We start from the raw sequence: 23,291 nt of genomic DNA on the forward strand, positions 1-23,291 counted from the left end.
GGAGGGTGGGGTGTTGAAGTCTCCTATTTTAGTGTGTGGTGATTAGTATGTGATTTAAGATTTAGTAATGTTTCTTTTATATATGTGAGTGCTCTTGTATTTGGGGCATAGATGTTCAGGATAGAGATTTTTTCTATGATGAGTATATAGTGTCCTTCTCCATCTCTTCTGATTGATTTTAGTTTGAAGTCTATTTTTTTTTTTAGATATTAGGATAGCTACACTCACTTGTTTATTAGGTCTATTTGGTTGGAAAATCTTTTCCCAAACCTTTATTCTGAGGTGAAGTATGTGTCTGAGATTGAGGTGTGTTCTTGTATACAGCAGAAGGACGGATCCTGTTTTTGTATCAATTCTCGCAGTCTGTGTCTTTTTATTTATTGATATTAAGAAATATTACTGACCAGTGATTGTTAATTCCTGCTATTTTTTGGGAGTAGCGCTTGTGCATTTCCCTTCTTTGGGGTTTGCTGGTATGAGGTTATCTGTTGCCTGTGTTTTTCTGGGTGCAGTTTCTTCTTAGGGTTGGAGTTTTCATTCTAGTACTTTCTGTAAGGCTGGATTTGTGGATAGGTATTGTTTAAATCTGGTTTTGTCATAGAATATCTAGTTTTCTCCATTGATGGTTATTGAAAACATTGCTGGGTATAATAGTCTGGGCGTGCAAACGTGGTCTTTTAGTGTCTGCAGAACATCTGTTACAGACCTTCTGACTTTCATGGTTTCTATTGAGAAGTTGAGTATAATTCTGATAGGTCTGTATATGTTATTTGGCTTTTTTTACTTTGCAGCTCTTAATATTTTTCTTTTTTCTGTATGATTTGCCTTTTGAATATTATATGGTAAGGGAACATTTTTTTGGTTCAGTCTATTTGGTGTTTTGTAAGTTTCTTGTACCTTCATAGGGATATCCTTCTTTAGGTTAGGAAAGTTTTTGCTATGATTTTGCTGAATATATTTTCTGTGTCTTTGAGCTTGAGTACTTCTTTTTCTTGTAGCCTTATTATTCTTAGATTTGGTCTTTTCATGGTGTCCCAGATTTTCTGGATGTTTTGTGTTAAGAATTTTTTGGATTCAATGTTTTCTTTGACCAATGCATCTATTTGCTCTATAGTATCTTCAACACATGAGATGCTATCTTCCATTTCTTGTATTCTGTTGCTTATGCTTCCCTCTGTAGTTCCTGTTCTTTTACCCAGATTTTCCATTTCCATTATTCCCTCAGTTTGTGTTTCTTCATTGCCTCTATTTCAGTCTTTAATTCTTGGCCTGTTTGAACTGTTAGTTTCATTGTTTTTTCTTGGTTATCTTTAAGAAATTTATTGATTTCTTCCATTTGTTTGTTTGTTTTTTCTTAATTTCTTTAACGGAATTTTTCATTTCATCTTTAAAGTTTCCACCATCTTCATAAATTTACATTTAAAATCATTTTCTTCTGATTCTTTTGGGTTAAGATAATCAAGTTTTCCTGTTGTATGACCACTGGAATCTGGAGTTACCATGCCGTTTTTTAAGTTGTTAAATGAATTCTTGCCTTGGCACCTATCCATCTCTCCCTCCAATTGGGGCTGGCAGTATCTTTGCCTCTCGGTCCAATCCTTGCAGTTGCTTTCTGCGTTTCGGGGAACTGTTCTCGCTTTGCTCTGTACTGTTGCTGGCTGTGTCTTAGGGAGACACTGAGGTTTCTCTTGGCCTGCTTTCTTGTTCCCCTTTCTTAGTCTGCGTTCTTGGTTTGCTCTCTTGATCCATTCTGTGCAGACACAGCCTGTGCTTGGGAGTTCCTCTCTTAGTCCTCTCTTAGGACAGTCTGTGCTTCAGAGTTCCTCTGAGGTTGCGGGGGCATAGAAGGGTTTGCGGCAGATTGGGACTTGTAACTTACAGGGTCCAATCAACAGGATAGTGGTGTTGGAGCAGCCTACCTACAGGAAGCTTACCTGCTTTCTGACTAGAGAAATTGAGGCAGGTGGGGGAGGTCCCTGTTGTTTTGCCCCTAGATGGAGGACCTAGAGAGTGGGGTGCCCAGCTGGACATTGATTGGCATATTTAGACAAAATAATCATGCTTTATGACATATGTTCACATTGAGTTGACTCCTTAAAGTTAGTATAGATTTTCACTATCATCGACCACCTATATTGTATGTCCATTTTGTAATAATGCATTGACACCTCATTGTTTTAATTTATAAATAAGGAAATTCAGCAAATTTATACAATTTTCCAAGTAGGAAATTTAATATTTATGGCATTGTAGTAGCAGTAAATGTCTATATTCACCTACTATATATTTAACTATTAGGTGCGTGCTATGTAATTCAGCTGCAAATGCAGTGTGATTTATTATAATAATCACAAGTATTTATCTTGTGGTTTCAATGATACTACTATGTAGATTTCTCAAGGGCTAAAAGAATACAGCAAGCTAAACTCCATAAAGTCTTTACAGTTGTTCATCTTAGCATTTATTTGTTTCTTTACCTATTTATTCATCTATCTACCCCGCACTTATTGTATGTATTATATGTATTTACACTTGCACATCCTTTACTCATTATTGTAGGTTTGGTTTCTTTTTAATGTCATTTTAGGCAGAGGAAGACCTGAGTAATAAATTCACTTGGCTGTACAGAGTTGAGTGTCTTTCTACATTCATAGTTCAGCAAAATGGTCAACTGTTTAGATTGTTTTATCAGAGACAGAAGTTCTTTATAATTCTCAACCTTGACTGAGTTGCCCAGTGGATGACATAAAATTGGCATTATCTCCCGAAAGAGACAATTTATTTTCTTGCATTTAAGACAGCCCCCCAATTTTTTTCATGGTTGGAGCAATGTACAGTTATACAAGAGATAAATATAAAACATAATGGTCATTATCAAATTTTGTTTTGTCTTGTTTTTTCAAGACAAGGTTTCGCTGTAGCTTTGGTGCCTGTCTTGGAACTAGCTCTTGTAGACCAGGCTGGCCTTGAACTCACAGAGACACACCTGGCATTGCCTCCCCAGTGCTAGTGCACCATCACCGCCCGGCTATTATCATATTCTTTAAACATAAGAAATATTGACAAATTACATGTCTTTAGCTCCTCTATTCTTTTCCTTGACTATAAATCTTTAAGTTTCTAAAATAGGACTACTATGGGATAAGCATGCTTTCAGTGCATGAAGCCATTTTGTTTCTGACATTTTTTTTTTTTAACTAGCCACTGTAAAGTTCCACTGACAACTGCTGTCTTATAGAAGACACAGCCCAATAAGAGGTGCAAAGGCATTAGAGTTATACGGAGTCACTGTATTCATATCTGATTTCCAGGGTATGCAATCCTGAGAAACTAATGTTATTGCTCAAGTTCATGAATTTTCCATGGATAAAGAGATATGGATATATATCTTGGATGGATATATATCTTGGATGGATGGATATATATATATAAATACATATATATATATATATATATGGATATCTATCTATCTATATATATATAGATAGATAGATATATATATAGATAGATAGATAATATATATATATATATATATATATATTTGCTATAATTATCATGCACTGTGTCCATGAGTTTATCCCTGTTCTTTTTCTTAGTGCTCCTTCCTGTCTTTTTAACCTTACTAAGTGATATTATACCTTTCATTCTCTTTCTCTCCTTTCCACTTCCTCTCTTTTTACTCTCTATCTCTCAACAATGTCTTGAAAACAATTTTAAGTATAGAAGAAAATGATAGTGAACCATATTTATTTTTATTCAAAATAATGAGTCTATTCAAATTCAATTTACTTACGTGCCTAAGAACTTCTTACAACCAAAATTTCAGTCAGCAAACATATCTAATATTTTAGAATTGGAAGAGAGCCTTACAAATAACTCAGCCTCCTAACATTTACTGTGCTAATACACCCTTTTGGGAAATCCATTAGAACAGAGGTTTCAAAGCCCTACTTCCAAATATTATGGTGATGTAAATTAGCATAATTTTACCAAGCATATTTTATCTCTGACATGGCATGCTAGGAGTTCAGAACTGCAATTCACTCTGTACTCCATCACTAACCATTTCTAACTTTTGATATGTGATAACAAAAAATGTATAGAGATTAATAAATGTATATGAAATCATACAAATTATGGCTGATGTCAGAGTTCAGGACAGAAATCCAGTTTCCAAAATATTAATAGGATACTGACCTTTACTAATAGGCTCTTTCTGTCTGAACAGAGCACAGGATAGGCCTGATGGATGGTTTCAGATTGTGTTTAGTCTTCCCAGGGATATTTTTTCCCTGAGGAACACGATCCCAGATGTCAGTGGCAACTAGAAAATGAAGTCATGAGGCCTTCTATGGCTAGTTTCTTCCCAATTGATTTAGTGTTTTTGGCATGCTCTTCACTCAGAATCTGTTAAATACTATCAAGGGAGCCATCAAATTAGCTTCAAGGAGCGTTATGCCATTTCGTAGTTGGAGATGTCTTCATAATTACTTAGTCATACCCCCTCTTCTAGCATTAGAGAAAATTTTGGCAAGAGACTTTTCATAGGCCAGGCAGAATTAGATTAAAGCATTGTCATTATTAAAGAAGCTAAAACATACAATTACAAATTTAATATTGAAAATTACTTGAAAATATAAGGAACTCACAGAATGTTTGTGAAAAGATACTTATTTTAAAAGTCATTAATACATAATATCAGATAAATTCTATTTTTAAATGAAGCAACCTCAATTTTGCAAATTATTTTCTAGTATTTTCTATTTAGCCCTTTTTCTGTTAAATTATTTCTTATACTCAATCAAACATATAGTTCCTCAACAACTGGACACTTCAGTATTCACATCAATCTTATCCTTCAGGCCTCATATGTGCCAAGGAAGGTCAGGGTTAGGAAAGTCTGGGTCTCTCAGTGATGTTGCCGAGACAATAGTCTGCTTCACAGTTTGAAAGCAATGCTCCGAGAAGCACCTTCTGTTCACAGCAATCATATGATCGAAAAGTAAAAACACAATCACCATCTATTAAGTGCGTTAGTCCTGTTTAACATGATTGGAAGCAAATATTTTTTTAATCAATTAAATCAGTCTTATTTTATTTTAATTTTTTGCATTGCTGGGAATTGAACCCAGAACCTGCAATTGTTTTTTAAGGAGTTATCACTTTGCTATCTCTGTTATATATCTTTCTAGGTATACTAAAGTTTGATATAACTAATTACAGAAGTATGTGTTTGCTGTATATTTTGAACATTGTTTTATTCTCATAAGCAAAATTTAAAAATTGGGATTGAACTCCTTCACTCAACATTTTATGTAGACAAATAAACTAAGTATTGAAGATATATAGTGTAGAAGCAGCTAGAGACACCCCTTAGCCATTGATTTGTAGTCACCATATGCTCTGAAGAGGCTGTTCGTGTCCCTGTGACTTTATAGTCCAGGTCATCAAGCATTGAAGAGATACCATGCATTCCAAAAGGACAATAGTGACAGAAGTGGAAAGGCAGATTCTGGATAAAGGTGAAGGGTACATGATTGTTCTTTGCAGCAAGGTAAGATGTGGCAGAACAGTACGCATACTAGCATATTACAGAATGTTCTTGGAACCACAAAGAAACATTTTGGGTCTTCAGGTTTTCATGGGGAGATCTGCCCTTATGCTCTCTCCAAGTTTCAGCTTGTGGAAGCTGGTTCCTTTTCTGTGAGTATGTCTATTAATAGTTCTACAGGACTAAAGGAGTTGGCACATTAGGTAGTTCATACGTGCTAAGCTATGAAATGTTATCATCATTATTCCTGCCTGTGTGTATTCAATACCTCCACAGTGTCATTTGTTTAAAAGTTCCAGTATATGCTTTGATATATGTTCAAGGACAAGAGGTATTTCTTTGTCTGATGCAGCTATAAACAAGAATATGGCAGCAGTTACTAGGACAGACTAATCCATGATTCTCAATAATTACTTTAATAGAATGCAAGATCCTCTTGCTTATTTCCACAGGAAAAATGAAGCTGTGGCCATGTTCTATTGGATACATATGACTTACTATTACTTTTCTTTGGGTTTAAGGTGCTGTCACTTGTGCTTCTGACATGTTCAGCTGCCAGAGCTCCCATGCTTGCGTGCCCCGACACTGGCTGTGTGACGGTGAGAGAGACTGTCCCGACGGGAGTGATGAGCTCTCCACTGCAGGCTGTGGTATGAACACTGGCTGATGCTCTGTGTCCAAGAAATCAGTTTCAGACTTCTAGGGGACTGTTCTTCTCATACCACAATATAGTTTCTTTTACTTTCTCCATTCTTCAAGGGTCCAGGTGGAATGTTATAATAGTAGTTTATCAAGACTTATACATTCAGAGTATTCAAGAAATTTTCAATGTCAGGACCAATTTTTAAACTATTTCACTGGCTGCAAATGACCTTTTTCAGCTCCACAATAGCATGGCTTTATTATGTACAGATGGTTGGTAGGTCCGGAATGTTCTTGCTAAATAACCCTCCCCTTCAAATTGTTTTTGAATGCCTATTATAAATATTCTATAAATAGCGGCTATTAGATAAATACAGATCAGGAAGTCAGTGTACACCTACCAATTCTAGAGATGTGGTATTAACCCTTGGGTCAGGTAAAGAACGTGTCAATAGACATGAATAAAACTGAAGGATCAAGAGGAAAACTTTTGAGGTCAGACAATTTACAAAATTTCAGACTCAAGGTCGTTTCAAGGTGTTAGTCAACAGTAAAAGTTTACATAGTTTATTTTTTTTTTTTGGTTTTTTATTTTGGTATGGTCAGGAGGGTGAAAGACATCAGCATGTCAGAATCAACTCATGATCTGTTGAATGGGGCCTTTTTTCAGGAAGGGTTTGTTTGTCAGATTCAGTCCATTCAGTTGAATCTGAAAAAGTCATATTTTTTTTTAAAGACACAATTTTCACATCTTTAAAATATTATATGTGCGCCTGATGGCACATGTGTGTGTCAATGGAATAACAACACCACAGAAAACATTTGACACAGCCTTATTTGCTCACAACTCATCCTGTTGTAGAATGTACAAAGCTGTGATCTTGGAGCCAATGTGTTTTTATGAAGGTCAATGTGGCCACTGAGGACTGAACAACAAAGGACTATGAATTAATTCAGAAATCCAGATGATCCTAGGTGCTACTGCTATTGTAGTAAGTTAGTACTCTGGGAGGTATATTAGTACTTGTAGACCACATGGGTATTATTCAATATGCTATGCTAAAGTAGAACAAATCATGCTCAAGTTACCTAAAACTGTTAATGCAAAAGTTACTGCTGCTTTGCTGTGGAGAAGAATGTATGCGTCAAGATTGGCAAATTTCACCTGAGTTATAGAAACTGTCACAGCTCAAAGTGAGATGCGTTATTAACAAATCTGAGCTTTACTTTCTCTAAAATATGTAAACTCCATGCTGTTTCTGTGTGAACTTCTACATAGCAGATCACAATAAATTTGTTGAAAATAAATTATACTGGATTTACACCCCCCTCACACAAAAAGATCCTTCTTGTATTGTCTGTTCATAGTTTTACATAGATAATTACTCAGAGGATAAAGAAAGTTGCTTCATGGGGTGTAGCGTAGCTGGCAGCAGGAGTCCAAGAGGCATGTGGGACAATAAACTTTAAAATCTCAGTTCTTACAGTCATGCACTTAAGGGACGTTAGATCATCACAAAGAAATATATCAAGAATCTTGTGTGGATTTCTTGAAAACTGAACCATACCATGGCGGGACAAAACCTGAAGGGCAAAACGAAAAGAGTTTTCCATGGGGATAGCAGTACTTATTGTGTTCATGGCCCTTATATGTTAATCAGTGCAGTAGTAAGACTTTTCAGTTAAGACACTTTTTATTTACATTATTGAGTAAAAACATAATTAGTATAGAAATACGATTTCTAAGAGTACCTATGAATTGTTGAATACCTAATTTGAGAGGGAAGTTCTACATACCTTTAATCTTCTTGGGAACATTGTCAGGCAGATTTAATTATCTTCATTAAACAGATGAAGAAACAGATGAGTAATGAAGGTGATTACTTCTCAAGCATGCAAATATAGAAGAGAGCCATCTATGAAACTTGTACTGCTGGCATTTGATTACAGCCCATCACCGATTTTAAGGATTTACAATGCCCTGATCCTTAAGTACTACAACATCTATACTTTCAGTTTACTGTAAAGAATTCTGCTAAGGCTTGTGGTTCTATGCATATGTAGAACCAAAGTGGATTTTCTTTAAATGAATTTTATTTCAAATGTGTATCTACAATCACTTAGCTCTTGCTGGAACAGTGCTTCCATAGGTTGTGCCCCCCCGCCCCGGGATCAATATTCCATTGCAAGGGTCACCATTCATGATATCAGTGGAATTATGACACGGTTCATTACCTTGTAGATCTAAATTTGACTTGAATCAAGCCATTTTTGAAGGTCATCGAAAGATTTTTCTTTTAAGAATAGAAAAATTCTCAGTCATCTTAATGGTTCTTCCAACTCTCCCATGAGCATTAACAGTCTCTGCTCACCGAATCTTCCTTTGAATCATACATTTATGCATTAGCATTTTAATATACATTTACCAAATACATTGAATTGCAATATGTTAACATGATTTTTCTTTTTGAAGTACCTAGAGATTGACAGAGAAAAGACTCATACTGTTAAGTTTCAAGTATGAGAGAAGATAAAGTATGTGCTCATGTCATTTTATTTTTTTATAATTTCTTAGCCCCCAATAACACATGTGACGAAAATGCTTTCATGTGCCGTAATAAGGTGTGCATTCCCAAGCAGTTTGTATGCGACCATGACGATGACTGTGGAGACGGCTCAGATGAGTCCTTGCAGTGCGGTAAGTACGACTTTTTCTTTTGTTTTGTTTTGGTTTTGGTTTTTTGAGACAGGGTTTCTACGTAGCTTTGGAGACTCTCCTGGAACTAGCTCTTGTAGACCACGCTGGCCTCGAACTCACAGAGATTTGCCTGCCTCTGCCACCTGCGTACTGGGATTAAAGGCGTGTGCAGCCACCACTTGGCAAATATGACATTTCTTAAGATATATTTGTTCAAGGTCTATTAATGGGGACTCTAAGACATGTAAATAACCAAAGCAAACACTGGCATTTATTAGTATCTTTAAGACCAGTGAATTTAGTATTACACAACGGAGTACGGGAGGTTTTTTTTTTTATTTTATTTTATTTTTTTTATCCTGCATAGTTACACATTCATTGGAAAAACATCCCCTCTTATTGTGGGTTCAAAACAATTAGCAAGCAAATTAGAAAATGGTTGGGAAAAGCCTTAGTTTCAAAGTAGTTAGGGTTACTTAGAACTTTGAAGATGAGAAATAACTGGGTTAAACAATTCTACTTTTAAATCAAATATTAGAGAAATTAATAGTATCCAAACAAACCAACCCCCCAAATTTATGTCCTAAATTCTGTCATAACACATAAACTATCAAGAAAAATATGTACTTATTTCCTTCACCCTTTATTTTGATGCATGCACTACTTCATGTTCAAATTTAACATTATGCTTACCTAATGTGTTTCTGTATTACGTTGTTTATCTAAGTATAGCAGATATTCCTTCCAGAGTAGAATTTTTAGTACAACTAGTTATTTATTAAAATTCATTTTAATTTATAATCTTCTATAAGCCTGGGTTCCTTTGATGAGTTAAGTGCTAATGCATATGCAAAGGCAGCCCCTGTGCCTGGTCGGGAGTCAATACTCCCCATATGTCAATGGTGGAATCTCAGTGTAACGTTCTAACCTCACTGGATTATGGAGCTAACCCAACTGTGTCCTCTTTGTGTCATGGATCCAGTGCTCTGCGGGCTCTTCACTGTGTAGTATACTCAATGCTTTCCTCTGTCCCCCATGTGAGGTAGACTTAGAGCCATATTTCATCCTTTTCTGGAATTTCTACCTTTAGTCTTTCATGGGAGCTCGGTGAAATCTCTTCATACTTATTTTTACAATTACTTCAAGTTTTAGTGCTTCATTAAATCTGTTTTATGAAGGACATCATAATTTAACATATAATCCTTTTCGGTTGGTTATTTATTTGTTTATTTGAAATGAGTGTCTGCTTAGGACTTGCAGTGTAGATCAGGCTACACTCAAACACACATAAGACCCTAATGCCTTTGGCTCCCAATTCCTGCAATAAAAAATGAGTGCTACAAAGTTATGGCATGTCACAGTAAAATTTAAGTTTTTGAAGCATCTATTCCACCATGGTTGGAGAAGTGCTTGCAGGGAAAATAAGAAAGACAAGATGAATATAAACTGGCTAGAAAGTTACCAGACTATTCTAAAGGTGAACAATGTGACTCTGAATTAGCTCAGGAATGGTAGTGTGGAGGGAAACAAATACTCTGACCTCATTCATAGCTATTCAGCTGTGGGATGCAGCAGGAGAAAGGCATTCCCAGTTCACTTGAATTGCTGAAGGGCATTACAACACAGGTGAGCCAGAAGTAATTTTTATAAGGCAGGAAAGATACATAACAAATGGTTGGGGATTTGAAATTGAGGTTCTAGAGACCAGAAAAGGGGGGCTGATGTGCCACATTTCTGTGTTGTTCATTAGTGCTGAGGTTAGGACTCAAGTTAGCACAATGAAGGAAAGAGCCAAACAGAGCCAAAACAAAAATAAGAAATAGGAAAAAGATAAAAATAACAGAAAGTAGTATTCTAGAGTTGGAGTGCAAGGTTTCACCTGCAATGTTGTAAGTTGGATCAGGAAGGGTTTTTATACAGGATGATTAAAAAAAAAAGCCCCGGAGAGTGGATTATGAATACTTAAGTAGGTAGAGAATGTGCAGTCAAGAGCAGCAAAAATTGCTGCCAAAACAGAACAGTTAGAATCCTGAGAGACATGAATTTGACAGCCTTTGCTTAGTAATTTTTTTCCTTTTAATTTCTAAAAGAAATTTCTAAAGGAAGATGTTACAAGCAATGATGTTTAATTAACCAGTGGGAACTGGGAGTTGCCAAGTAGAAACAAGATTTTGTAGAAAAGAAAAACAAAGAGCTCTGCTTACACGGATGAGGGCGGACTTGTTGCAGATGGGACTAGGAAGGACCTGCTGTACTTAGTAACAGGGACAAAGGACTAATGTGGGGATAGGCCGCCAGCAGGATGCTGTAGCAGACTACAGCTTCACCATCCAATATAACAAATCCTTTCACTAGATATGAGTTATCTTTGCTACTAGTACTTTATTAATTCATACTATTCTACTTTTAAAAGAAGAACAATTTCGCAGTTTTATCAACACTTACTAGGAATGACTTAGTTTATAGTTTACAAAAAAACAGGAAGTCTCATTATAAATTCCAACTAATAAGTCAAACACAAATATAATCCAAATAAACAGATGTGAACCTTAATAAATGATGACTCATTTTATGATTTGACTTTCTATGATGCCATGAATTGGCATATTGGAGAAATGACCCCAAAAACTTGCATGTTGGATAGTTTTTTTTGCATTTTTTGTGCGTACTTTATATATATATTCTTTACTTTTCTTATTTTAACATGTTTTACAATGAGTAATTTTGCCAAGCATAAATATAACATTACGGCTACAGTGAATGGTTACTATAGCCCAGAATCAGTTTACTCATATGTTCTGATATAAATCTAACCAAGAAACTAAATCTTGAAAAATAGTCTCGTAATTTTCATCCTGTATCTCATCCTAAGAGAAATGGGTTGGATGGAGACAATCACTGAATAGACAGAGATGATTGTGTGGTACAGTCGTCTTTCTTAACTAGAAACATGGTACCTTGTTTCTAAGTTTATATTTAACCTTTATCTCTGCTTTCACACAACAAGCATTTCTTAAGGCAGTAATGGAAAGAAATGAGAAGTATTTTTCATCGAGGTCCAGGCTGCCTCCTCGTTGATTGAGTGTATTGTGCCCTGAGAGGGTGGAAGGCTGATTTATTTCTATAATAGAAGCTTGTAAAAGGCTTGCTTCCTCTTTTCTAGGATACCGGCAGTGTGGCACAGGAGAGTTCCAATGTGCTGATGGGCGCTGCCTAGTGAACGCTCTATGGCAGTGTGATGGCGATGTTGACTGTCCCGATGGTTCTGACGAGGCACCAGTCAACCAAAAGTGCAGGAGTGCAGGTACTACACTATACAATACTCTTCACATTCAGCTTTCTTCTGAACGTTTTACTTTTGCTTCTTTGAGACAGGGCTTCTCTATGTAGCCTGGGCTGGCCACAACCTTGGAATTATCTTGCCTTAGCCTTCTGAGCAATAAAATGAGAAGCATGAACCACCATGCCATGATTCTGAAGTTCTTTTTTGATATATGTCTGGTTAGGTTTTTCAGTAAAGTAGATGCAAGTAGTCAAACATATGATGTTTCTGCCAGTTACATGAAGCACCTACCATTTTCATTTAAGGTTTTTCCAAACAATCTTTTAATTACTCTGCTCTCTGACCTCACAAATACATCTTCTTAGCGGTTGTTTTGAGGTAGGTTTTTGTATAGTTCAGGCTGCAACTGTATAGCCAAATATGACCTCTAACATCTCCTCTCTTACATTCATTTCTTAAATGGTAGAATTATAGGTCTGTGGAATGTATTACAATGTCCATCTTTAATCTTTTATTTATATTTTATTTATGAGGAATGTTTTTATGTAGACTTACATAAAAGTTAAAGTATAAACTAAATTAAGATTTGAACAAATATCACTACAATACCATATTATTTATTTCATAAATATGTATAATTATTATAGTTCAATAAATTCTTAAATAAGAATATATTTGAAAAATTTACTTAGATATAGTCCATATTCCTCACGCTCACATATACAAATTGGATAGTATTAAATGTCATTGGAACAGAAATACAAGAACATGCTAAATACATATAGGTACACACTCACAGAAATGTCCAGCCAAATTACTTTATGTACCACTTCACTATAACAAAAAAAATGTTTAGCCTTTATTTTAGTGCAAACTCAAATTTTCCTGACATCCTGTATGTGTAATTAAGTTTATTTTCTTAATCACATGCTATTAGTACTCACGTTCAGCATTCCAGTTTAGGTAGCTGCAAGCTGAATTCTTTCTAAAGGTGTATTTGGAAGAACTAATGTTCACCATCAATGTCCTTTTTATGCCCTGACGTAAAATGTCAGTGCTATATTTTCTGAAAGAAATGAATTTATCCATAGCCACCTCTTCTACCTTCTTAGCTTTAGTGACAAATAATTTCTCAGAGATCTATAGCTTGGGGGAAATGTAAAGTCATCTTTACACCTTTGAACTCATTATTCACCGTGTAAATGAGATAGAATACATTAATATTGCTATATATGCATCTTCTGAATGCTGATTTCATAGGAAAGATAGGTCCTCGGTAACTGCACACCAGGTGTTTCAGAATGTTTGCTTTTGGCCTCCTTTACATTGTTCATAAAACCTGAACCCAACCTGGGCAGCATCCTATATGCACATTTACTCACTGTGATTTTTTTTTACATACAGGTTATTTCAGTGTTTCCTAGAACATCAGCGTACAGCGACATGTCTTTTATATTCCATATGTTTTATTTTTCTTTTTGCAGAACATTCGTGCAACAGTTCATTTTTTATGTGCAAAAATGGTAGGTGCATTCCCAGCGGTGGTCTTTGTGACAAGAGAGATGACTGCGGTGATGGCTCAGATGAGAGAAACTGCCACATCAATGAATGTCTGAGTAAGAAAGTCAGTGGATGCTCTCAGGACTGTCAGGATTTGCCAGTAAGTTACAAGGTAGGCACTCACCCAAAATAGAAAATCAGATGAAACGTCAGAAAATGATACAATAAAAACTTTATTTCCAGGATGACCTTAAAACTTGAAAAGCTTTGGAATGTTTCTGGGTAAAGGGATTTACAGAGGAATTTCTATCTGAAAAAGGGTAATAATGTATATATGAGAGTTATAAGAACATTGCTAGGGATAATAAAATGTCACAACATTCAGAATAAGGAGAGGGGAGAGGTTAGAGACAGTGAGAAGGAAATAGCTGTAAAAAGATACATGAAACATAAGTTTTCATTCCTCCTCCTTCTTCCTTCTGCACATCCTTTTAGTGCAGTGGGTGGCCATTATTCATTTTAAAATTTATAAAGGTACATTATCATAAATATTATGAAGGAAAATATATAAATCATGCATTATTAGAACTTCAAATAAGTACAGTAAACTTAATTCATACCTAATTACTTCATTGCTTTTTACTAGTACAGTTTTCATGAAGAGGATGACTCACTGCAAAATTATGGACAGATATATACCTTTTAAAGTCATGGATGTATTATACTACTACTGAGTCAGTATTGCCAAAATTGATGATTGATTGGGAAACTCCATTAAGGACGATTAATTTCCACCCTGAGGCCTTAACTTCTTTGATAGAACATGTCATTCATGTGTGCAAGGTCCTTGGCACACTTCCCTGCCTCATGAAAAAAAATTAACTTACTCCAAAACTACTCTTTTATTTTTTTTCAACTGAACAGTGAGTCAGGAGAATTAACAAAAGTCTATGTCTTCATTGAAGTGGTAGCCTATAATCAATTGGAAATATCACTGGAGATAGAGCTTGTTCTACTGAGTTCTTTACCTGTAGGACTCACATTAGGAAATCGGTACATTAATGGACATGGTACGTGGTCAAAAGTAACCTTAACGTGTGATTTTTACATATATTTATAAATGCAATAGTTAGAGAAATGGCTCAGCAGATAGGAACACTTTCTGCTCTCTCAGAGAACCAGGTTCACTTCCCAGTACCCACAGAGCACTGACAACTCTCTATAACTCAGTTCATAGGGATCCAACTACCACTTCTTTACTCGATGGGTACGTACAGTTAAAAGATGTAATGACTACGTACAGTTAAAAGACTCACAGAAGACAGATACATCTAGAAGCATAGGGTTGTGGAGGCACAGATATTCGTGGGATATCTTTACAAACTATCAGAATAAGAAACACATCAGGCGCTTTCGTAGTCTCAAAGATTAAGTCATGTAGTGAGAACAGGTAGTTTCACTTATTACCAGTGGCTCAGCAGGGACTTGGTGAGCTCTGTAGAGAAGGCCTGAGGAAAAAAAAGAAAAGTTGGGTTCAGCATGAAGATGTCAGACAGCTTTTCCTGACTGTAGTACTAGTCTATGAAGACACATTTCTGCATAATGAAATTTCAACTGAATAGCAAATTAATTATTTTTGATCTCTGAATTTCTGTCATTATGATTATCTAACTCAATTTGATAAGGATTATATGATATATATGTCTTAGGGTTTCTATTACTGTTGAGAAGCACCGTGACCCCCATGACACACACCTGCCCTCAGCTGCTTTCCATAGTAGTGGAGGGGGACCGCACAGCCCCTTTCTTCTATCCTAGACTCTAAAGCCAGAACCACATGGCCGAAGCTGCCAAGTTCTGCTGCTTGCTGGGACTGAAATATGGATCCCTCTGTCAATTGTATCTTCATCCACTTTCTGTTTTCAGTGGTTTCCTTCAAAGCCTGAGCTTGACTGTCCTGGAACTCCCAGTGTAAATCAGGCTGGCCTTGATCTCAGTGATCTGCCAGCCTCTGCCTCTAGACTGCTGGGATTAAAGTGTGCACCACCAGAAGTGGCACTGCTCTTGTCTTTAATTCCTTTTCACAAGTGGAAAGCTTAGTTAGGGTCTTGCCCTCAGGCCATCACGCCCATCCATTCCCTTTCATGTCAGGATTTTCTTTAATCTTTTAATGTCCTTAAACACAAGTCTTAGCTCTGTACTGATTCCCGTTGCATCTTTTCTCCCCAATTGTACATTTTGAAACTTTCCTTGCAGTTTGCTCATTTTTATTATAGATCTGCATATGCATGACTACTAATAACCATGCAACACAGTCCTCATGAGAGCCTGTTTTGAAATCTCTTCCACAACTGAAATTAATCCCAAACCCTCCAATTTAACCTCACGCAAAGAGCAGAAAGCAACTACATTCTTCACCAAAATATCACAACAGCCTCTAGGACATATAATAACATTCTTTTCATCTGAAACTCCTTGATCCAGGCCCCCAGAGTTCAAATCACCCCCAGCACCAATGTCGTCTATGCTTTAACTAGTAATAGTCCATTAAGATATGCTTAAAGCATTCTACTGCTTCCCTAAACCAAAGTCCATATTTCTCCAAAAATACCATGGTCAGGTCTGTCACAGAAATACCCCAGTCACTGGTTCTAACTTCTGTCTTAGGGTTTCTACTACTGTGAAGAGACAACATACCAACTCCAACACTAATGAAGGAAATATTTAATTGGGGCTTACATTTCAGGGGTTTAGTACATTACTGTTATGGTAGGAAGCAGGGTGGCATTCAGGCATACACAGTAATGGAGAAGGAGCTGTCAGTTCTATGTCTGGATCCCCACACAGAAGAAAGAAACAATGAATACCAGGTGTGCCTTGAGACTCTGAAACCCTAATCCTATTCCTAGGATAAAATTCCTCCTACAAGGTCACATCTACTCAAACAAGATCACACCTCATAATAGTGCTAGCACCTATGGCCCTTTGGGGGTGATTTTCATTCAAACTATCACAATAATTGTGTGTATGTGTATACCCATATATTCCTGGAATATCAACATCCAGACTTTTCCTACAGAAAATAGAAATAAAAAGTGAAATATCAGTTCTTAAGGTGAAGGTCATTGGTAGAATATTTGCTTAGCATATAGAGGACATTAAGTTGGCTCCCTAGCACAGAAAAAAAAATGAAAATGAGCTGGGCGGTGGTGGCACATGCCTTTAATCCCAGCATTCGGGAGGCAGAGGCAGAGGCAGGCGGATCTCTGTGAGTTCGAGGCCAGCCTGGTCTACAAGAGCTAGTTCCAGGACAGGAACCGAAAGCTATGGAGAAACCCAGTCTCGAAAAAAATCCCCCCCCCAAAAAAAATAAAAGAAGTATTAAGGAAGCTTTATTTTTCTGAAATGGATTAGATTTTGCACTAAAAGGCTGTTGATCTTAGAGACGAACACCATATAGATGTATGTAAGCACTATACCCCAGGAAGAAAGAGGCACAACCATTGAGTCAGGACCACACCTAATAAAGGAGTATGTATTGAGTAGTAAACTTTTGCAGCAAATGTTTATAAGCTGAGGAAATAGAAGCACATTTTTGGCAATTTCAACATTAAAAATACAGAAATGTGTTCTGAATACAACAAGAAGGTTTTAATACAATTGTAAACAATTAGTTGAAATTAGTAATGATAGTTTTATTCATATTTATATTTTAATAATACATAAACATATATACCATATGACACACTAAAAGTAGACCTCTGATTTTGTTTTTTTTTTTTGCAATTAGTGTAACTTAATGTTTTTAATGCCATAACAAAAAGAGATATAATATGTATAAACTACAATCTTTGGATAATTTGTGTATGATATAAAATGAGATTTTCATTTAAAATTCTTATTGTGAGGAAATCTTAGTGCCCAGAATTATAGCCTGTTGGAAGGAGGATATGTCACATAGAACACCATGTTTTCATACTGCATTATCTTCAGATCCTTCATCCTGCAATACTTGATGCTTAAAATCTTCTAAATATCATTTTACGTTGCCTTTTCTGAATGTGCTTAATAATGAGGTGAAAATTTCCTACAAAATACACTAATATAGTTTTAAAAATTATAAAGAGTCTGAAGAATTGCCTTGAATTATTGTCTTAAATGCAAATGTGCATATATCAACATTAATCAATAAAATAAAACATATTTTAAAAAATAAGAGATAGGTATTATAAATAAAATAGTTAAGAAAATTAAAGCCAAATGTTTCACATATTGTTTACCTCTATCTACCTAGCTAACATTTACCTATATATATATATGCACATATACATCCATATACACATACATGTATACACACATGCATGAACATATTTATATACATGCACATATATGTGTATGCATATATACATTATACATATACATACATACACATTCACACACATGCACAAGCACACACACACACACAAAGGGAGGGCTTTTGTCCATATGTACATCATATAATTATGGATGGCAGTTGAGTGGAAGAGTTATATATCCCACACAATTGTTTTAGTTAGGGCTTATATTGGTGTAAAGAGACACCATAACCACAGCAACTTTTATAAAGGAGAATATTTAATTAGGGCTCCTTAAAGTTCAGTGATTTAGTCCATTTTCATCATGCTTGGAAGCATGGCAGCATGTAGGCAGAGTTGGTGCTGGAGAAGGAGCTGAGAGTTCTGCATTCAGAGTCACAGGCAGCAGGAAGTGACTGTCACACTAGGCCTAGTTTGAGCATCTGAGACATCAAAGCCTACACCCACAGGAACACTTTCCCCAACAAGGCCACACCTCCTCACAGTGCCACTACCTATGGGTCAAGCATTCAAATACAGGAATCTGTGGGAGCAAGTCCTGTTCAAACCACCATGGCAATGCTTGTATTTTCTCAGAAAAATATGTTATGTGGGTTTCTCTCTTACAAGGAATGAAAAAAACTTTCTAATAACCTATTTCTTGCTGTAATACCAACACAAAATGATAGCAAATAATCCCTCAGTCTTTCAATGAAACCTGCATAGAAAAGAAAAAAAAAAAAACATAGATCTTAGGAATAAAGAACAATTCACACATTAAGAAAAATGTTATTAGCATGATCACTAAAAAGTGAAAATCGGAGTCTGAAGAGATGAATCAGTGGGTATGAGCTCTTGTTCTGAAAGCAAGAAAACAAGGTTGTATGAGTTCAAATCCTCAACATGTGTAATCTGTGTGTGGCAGTACACATCTGCTAATTAGCATTGGGGACAGAGCCAGGAAAATGCTGGCATTCCAGTGGCTACTCAGCTACCCAGAGTGGTGAGGCCACATTTAGAGGCACTAAGACCTTTAGGCAGAAGATAGGAGACTAGGCTCCTATTAAGTTCTTTTGACCTCAGCTTTTGCATATGTGAGCACACACATGCACACCCAGCATACACAGCACACACTCCTTTTCTTATACACATAAATAAAAATTTTAAAAGAGAGTTATAATTGATTCAATGTGAATTTTTGAGAGATAATAAGAATAAATTGTCACATGCTTTGGGAATAAAAATATTACCATTATATTGGAAAAGCAAAAGAATAAGTATTTTTCAAAAATCCTGCATAACTGTAAAGATACTTTTTAAAAATAACAAGAAAAGCTTGGATAAGTCTATCTCTCTGTTTTCCACAGTCCTCAGTAATTTTTTTATAAATCAGAGTATGGAATAATTCCAAACCATGAAAGAAGTAAGATGAATTGAGTATTCACAATATTTTCCTACAATATTTCTAGCAAAGATGTGATTATTTTTTACCCTTATATTTTGGTAATATATGGAAACAAAATGAACCTTTAATCTTTTAAAATTACGTACTAGCATCCTAGAATTTCCTACAGTTACATTTTAACAATAAAATATTGTTAAATATATTATTTAGCAATAAAATATATTCAGATATAGGACTTTAAAAAATAAGCATGGATATTGGACAGAGGAGAAATATTTTTAAATATTTCCCTTTTAAAACATAAACATTTTCTACAAACCTTATACTTTTATTTATATAGTTCCATATATATAATCATGTATACACACAGGCACTCACACACACACACACACACACACACATATATATATATACACACACACAAACATATATATATGTTTTAGTTCTGCCATTTACCTTCAATGAATTACTTCTCTATAAGTTTGATTTATTGAAGTTATGTATATGATAAATGCTTCTGTCAGTCTGACACTGACATCCACAGTGATTTCAGGAACCATATTTGAACAGAGATTCTCTAAAAACCATGCAGCCATTCTACAGACTTCAGCTTAAAAAGTGCTTTGATTCAACCTCCCTTTATGTCCTGCAGTCAGATTCTGGCTTTCTAACAACATTATCATATGGTCCAATGTCTAGTACTTGTAAGTGATACCATTTCTCTTTCTAACAAATTCTTCCTTTTATTTTTTTATGGGATTCACTCTTCATGCAAATACTGCAAAACACATTTATCTAAATTCTGGGCACATTAATTTGCAGGTATCACTTCTTTTCTTGTATATGAATATTTTATATTAAAAATATAAATTAATATTATGAGCATGTGACATCTTATAGGTTTCTAAAGAAGTACAAAGCTCCGCCATCTCCTTCATTCTCAAATAAATGATGAAGCCCACAAAAAGGTTATAATGAATAGCTGCAAAAGATTATTTCAGATGGTTCAAAAGTTTGTCCCTAATTCAGTTTTCAATATCCACAAATTCTCTTACTTAAATAGAGTAGATCAAGTTTAATAGCAAGAACATTTAGCACAAATTCTCTTACTTAAACACAGAATAGATCAAGTTTAACAACAAGACCAATAATATTAATGATAAACACCTACCAAGTATACTTTCAGTCCACAGTAAAGAATCTCATGTATTATTCAAAGCTCTTTCGACTGCATTTCCATATATAGGAACATATAAGCATCTACCTATTTGCATTTAACTACAGTTAATGAAAAAGAAGAAATTGACATTAAAGAGATAAGGGATAGTTATATGGAAAGTTATGGAGAAAGAAAAAAGAGAAGATAAATGATGTAACTGTAGCGTAATCTCCAATAATAAAAAAGTACATTTTTAAAGAAAAGATCAAATAGTAGCTACTGTCTTATGTCTGGGTTTTGTGATACTCCTTTCTAGCTATCTGGCTTTAGTGGTGTCAATTCACTTCTAATCTTTCCAGATTTGGAAGGTCAGATGCTATCTTAACTTTGCATAATATATGTAATTTTACTAAGCTTATTTGGGAGGTGACAGGATGATTTTCCATTACTTAGGTGTCTTTCTAGGGTGAACCTTGCTAAAGAGATAACCAAAAACAATGGACAATGACAGTGACCTCTCTTGATCATTCTTTTATCTTTCCCCAGTGCAAGTGCTGGCCTGGATTCCAACTGAAGGATGATGGTAAAACATGTGTAGACATTGATGAATGCTCTTCGGGCTTCCCCTGTAGTCAACAATGCATCAATACATATGGAACCTACAAGTGCCGCTGTGCAGAAGGCTATGAAATACAGCCCAATAACCAAAATGGCTGCAGGTCACTCTCAGGTAGGGAATTGAATTTGCTCATTATCCGAGCCCAGTTACAAAAATGGATTTTGAATTTTATGACCACTTCTTATTGAATTTATTCCTTATTCCTATGTCTGAGAAGTCATAACACTTCCCTTGGTATTGGAATACTGATACAGAGACTTTGCACACCATGCTTGTTCTTCTCATGCTTCTGTTCTTAAGAGCAGGTTGCATTGCTGTCTTGTAAAGAACTAAGAGTTTTTAACATGTTGGGATTGCATACACATGACATAACTCTTCGCAGCATGCTTTCTCTGAGGCATGGATAGTTATTGCTTTTGACAAGGTTGAGAGACAGTACTGTGACATTATTGTGATAACTTTTCTTCTGTTCTGTGTCACATGCAGTTATGCATAAATGCCTACCACAGAGATCTAGAGACCAGTAGTGGTAGTAATAACAGTAAATTCTGCTATAAACCATTAAATAAATCATGTAGCTATTTAGAAAATCTTAAACTTCTGCTTAAGCAGTCACACACATCAAAATGATACAAGGCAATATATGATTATTGATGGCATATAAGGGAAATTCTGTCCATCTTAGCTTTTAAATATCATCAAAACAATATGCTTTGTTTGACTTCACTTAAATATTTTTTCAAATCAATGTATATACAAAACTTTTGAACTGCTTTTCTTTAAGAATTTTTTTGCAAGCCGGGAGGTGGTGGCACACACCTTTAATCCCAGCACTTGCAAGGCAGAGACAGGCAAATCTCTGTGAGTTTGAGGGCAGCCTGGTCAACAAGATCTAGTTCCAGGACAGGCTCCAAAGCCACAGAGAAATCTTGTCTCAAAAACCAAAACAAAAAATAATTTAATTTGCTTCTAAATGAAAACACAAAGAAAAATCTCATAGTGTATTGGAGATTAACACGTCTTTATTATACAAGTTTGTAAATATGAAAATAAATAAAATAGTAAGGTATGCCAGAGGAACATTTTTGAAAGAATTATAAATGTACAAATGATTGAAAATAATAATGAGAAGTGGCAAAATAAAAAAATAACAAAAATCAAAATCTGGAACTTAAAAATGATTAATTATTAAGAAGAAATTTCTATCTAAACATCCGAGTCTAATATAGTTTCTAACATAGCTATACACTTTCCTTTCCTGAAATTCTCCACAAATACACATAGAAGTAGGTATTTTCTACTACCAAATACATTGTCTAATGTTTGAGTCCTGAGAGTAAGAGAGACACATATTCAATTGCTCCCAGTTCTTGCTATGCCTGCCAATTGCGTGCTTCACTTTCCTACAGACAGAATAGATGTCTTTGGCTGTTATTACTCAGAAAAGAACTATATGTTTGTTCATTTATATAGCTACACACTGAACCGAGAGAAGCCTAAACAATTTTCTATTTGCTTTTAGATGAAGAAGCTTTCTTAATTCTCGCTGATCAACACGAGATAAGAAAAATTAGCACCGATGGCTCCAACTACACACTTCTAAAGCAGGTATGTCACTTCCAGGAGGGCAAATCAGTGAATTTGCTTCCCCAGAGTGCAGCGAACTTACGCACATAGAAAAACTAACACTTGCAGTATATGAAGCTCCTATGTGCATGTCTGTAGACAAAAACTTATCATCAGTGTTTTGATGAGGATTAGCAACGTGTCCCAACTCATTGCATGCTGCTGTGTGGAAGAATGGGAAGATGGCAGAGCATAGATCGTGCGGAGAATTTTCTTAGCAGTGCTGTATTGCAAGTGGATGGCATATTAGAAGGGGCACGGTGTTCTCTTTAATTACTTTATATCCTGCCCAAACTGCTAGGCATACTAACGAATTCTGTATACTTCTTCATTCTGGAAAATAAATAAGATTGAGATATTTTTTTACTACTAATTTAAACAATATAGTTTTATGCTTTACTTTGTCAGTTTAAGGAGAGATAATTAACTATCCTATTTATAAACTCAGCTAGCAACAGCATTGGATATATAGTC

The 23,291-nt window shown here is 35.5% G+C and overlaps 1 protein-coding gene across 1 annotated transcript in view; it reads left to right on the plus strand.

Annotated features, from left to right (window-relative positions):
* Positions 1-23,291, plus strand: part of Lrp1b (LDL receptor related protein 1B) — a 1,777,071-nt gene that overhangs the window by 1,544,558 nt on the left and 209,222 nt on the right. The window contains exons 52-57 of the mRNA XM_041674488.1: positions 6,073-6,201; positions 8,769-8,891; positions 12,055-12,195; positions 13,659-13,846; positions 21,119-21,302; positions 22,714-22,799. Coding sequence (XP_041530422.1) covers positions 6,073-6,201; positions 8,769-8,891; positions 12,055-12,195; positions 13,659-13,846; positions 21,119-21,302; positions 22,714-22,799 — 851 coding nt within the window. The remainder of the gene's footprint in view (positions 1-6,072; positions 6,202-8,768; positions 8,892-12,054; positions 12,196-13,658; positions 13,847-21,118; positions 21,303-22,713; positions 22,800-23,291) is intronic.

Source organism: Microtus oregoni, unplaced genomic scaffold (assembly GCF_018167655.1).
Source record: "Microtus oregoni isolate MIOR12 unplaced genomic scaffold, Mior012 000025F_ref0000491, whole genome shotgun sequence".
NCBI classification, from domain to species: domain Eukaryota; kingdom Metazoa; phylum Chordata; class Mammalia; order Rodentia; family Cricetidae; genus Microtus; species Microtus oregoni.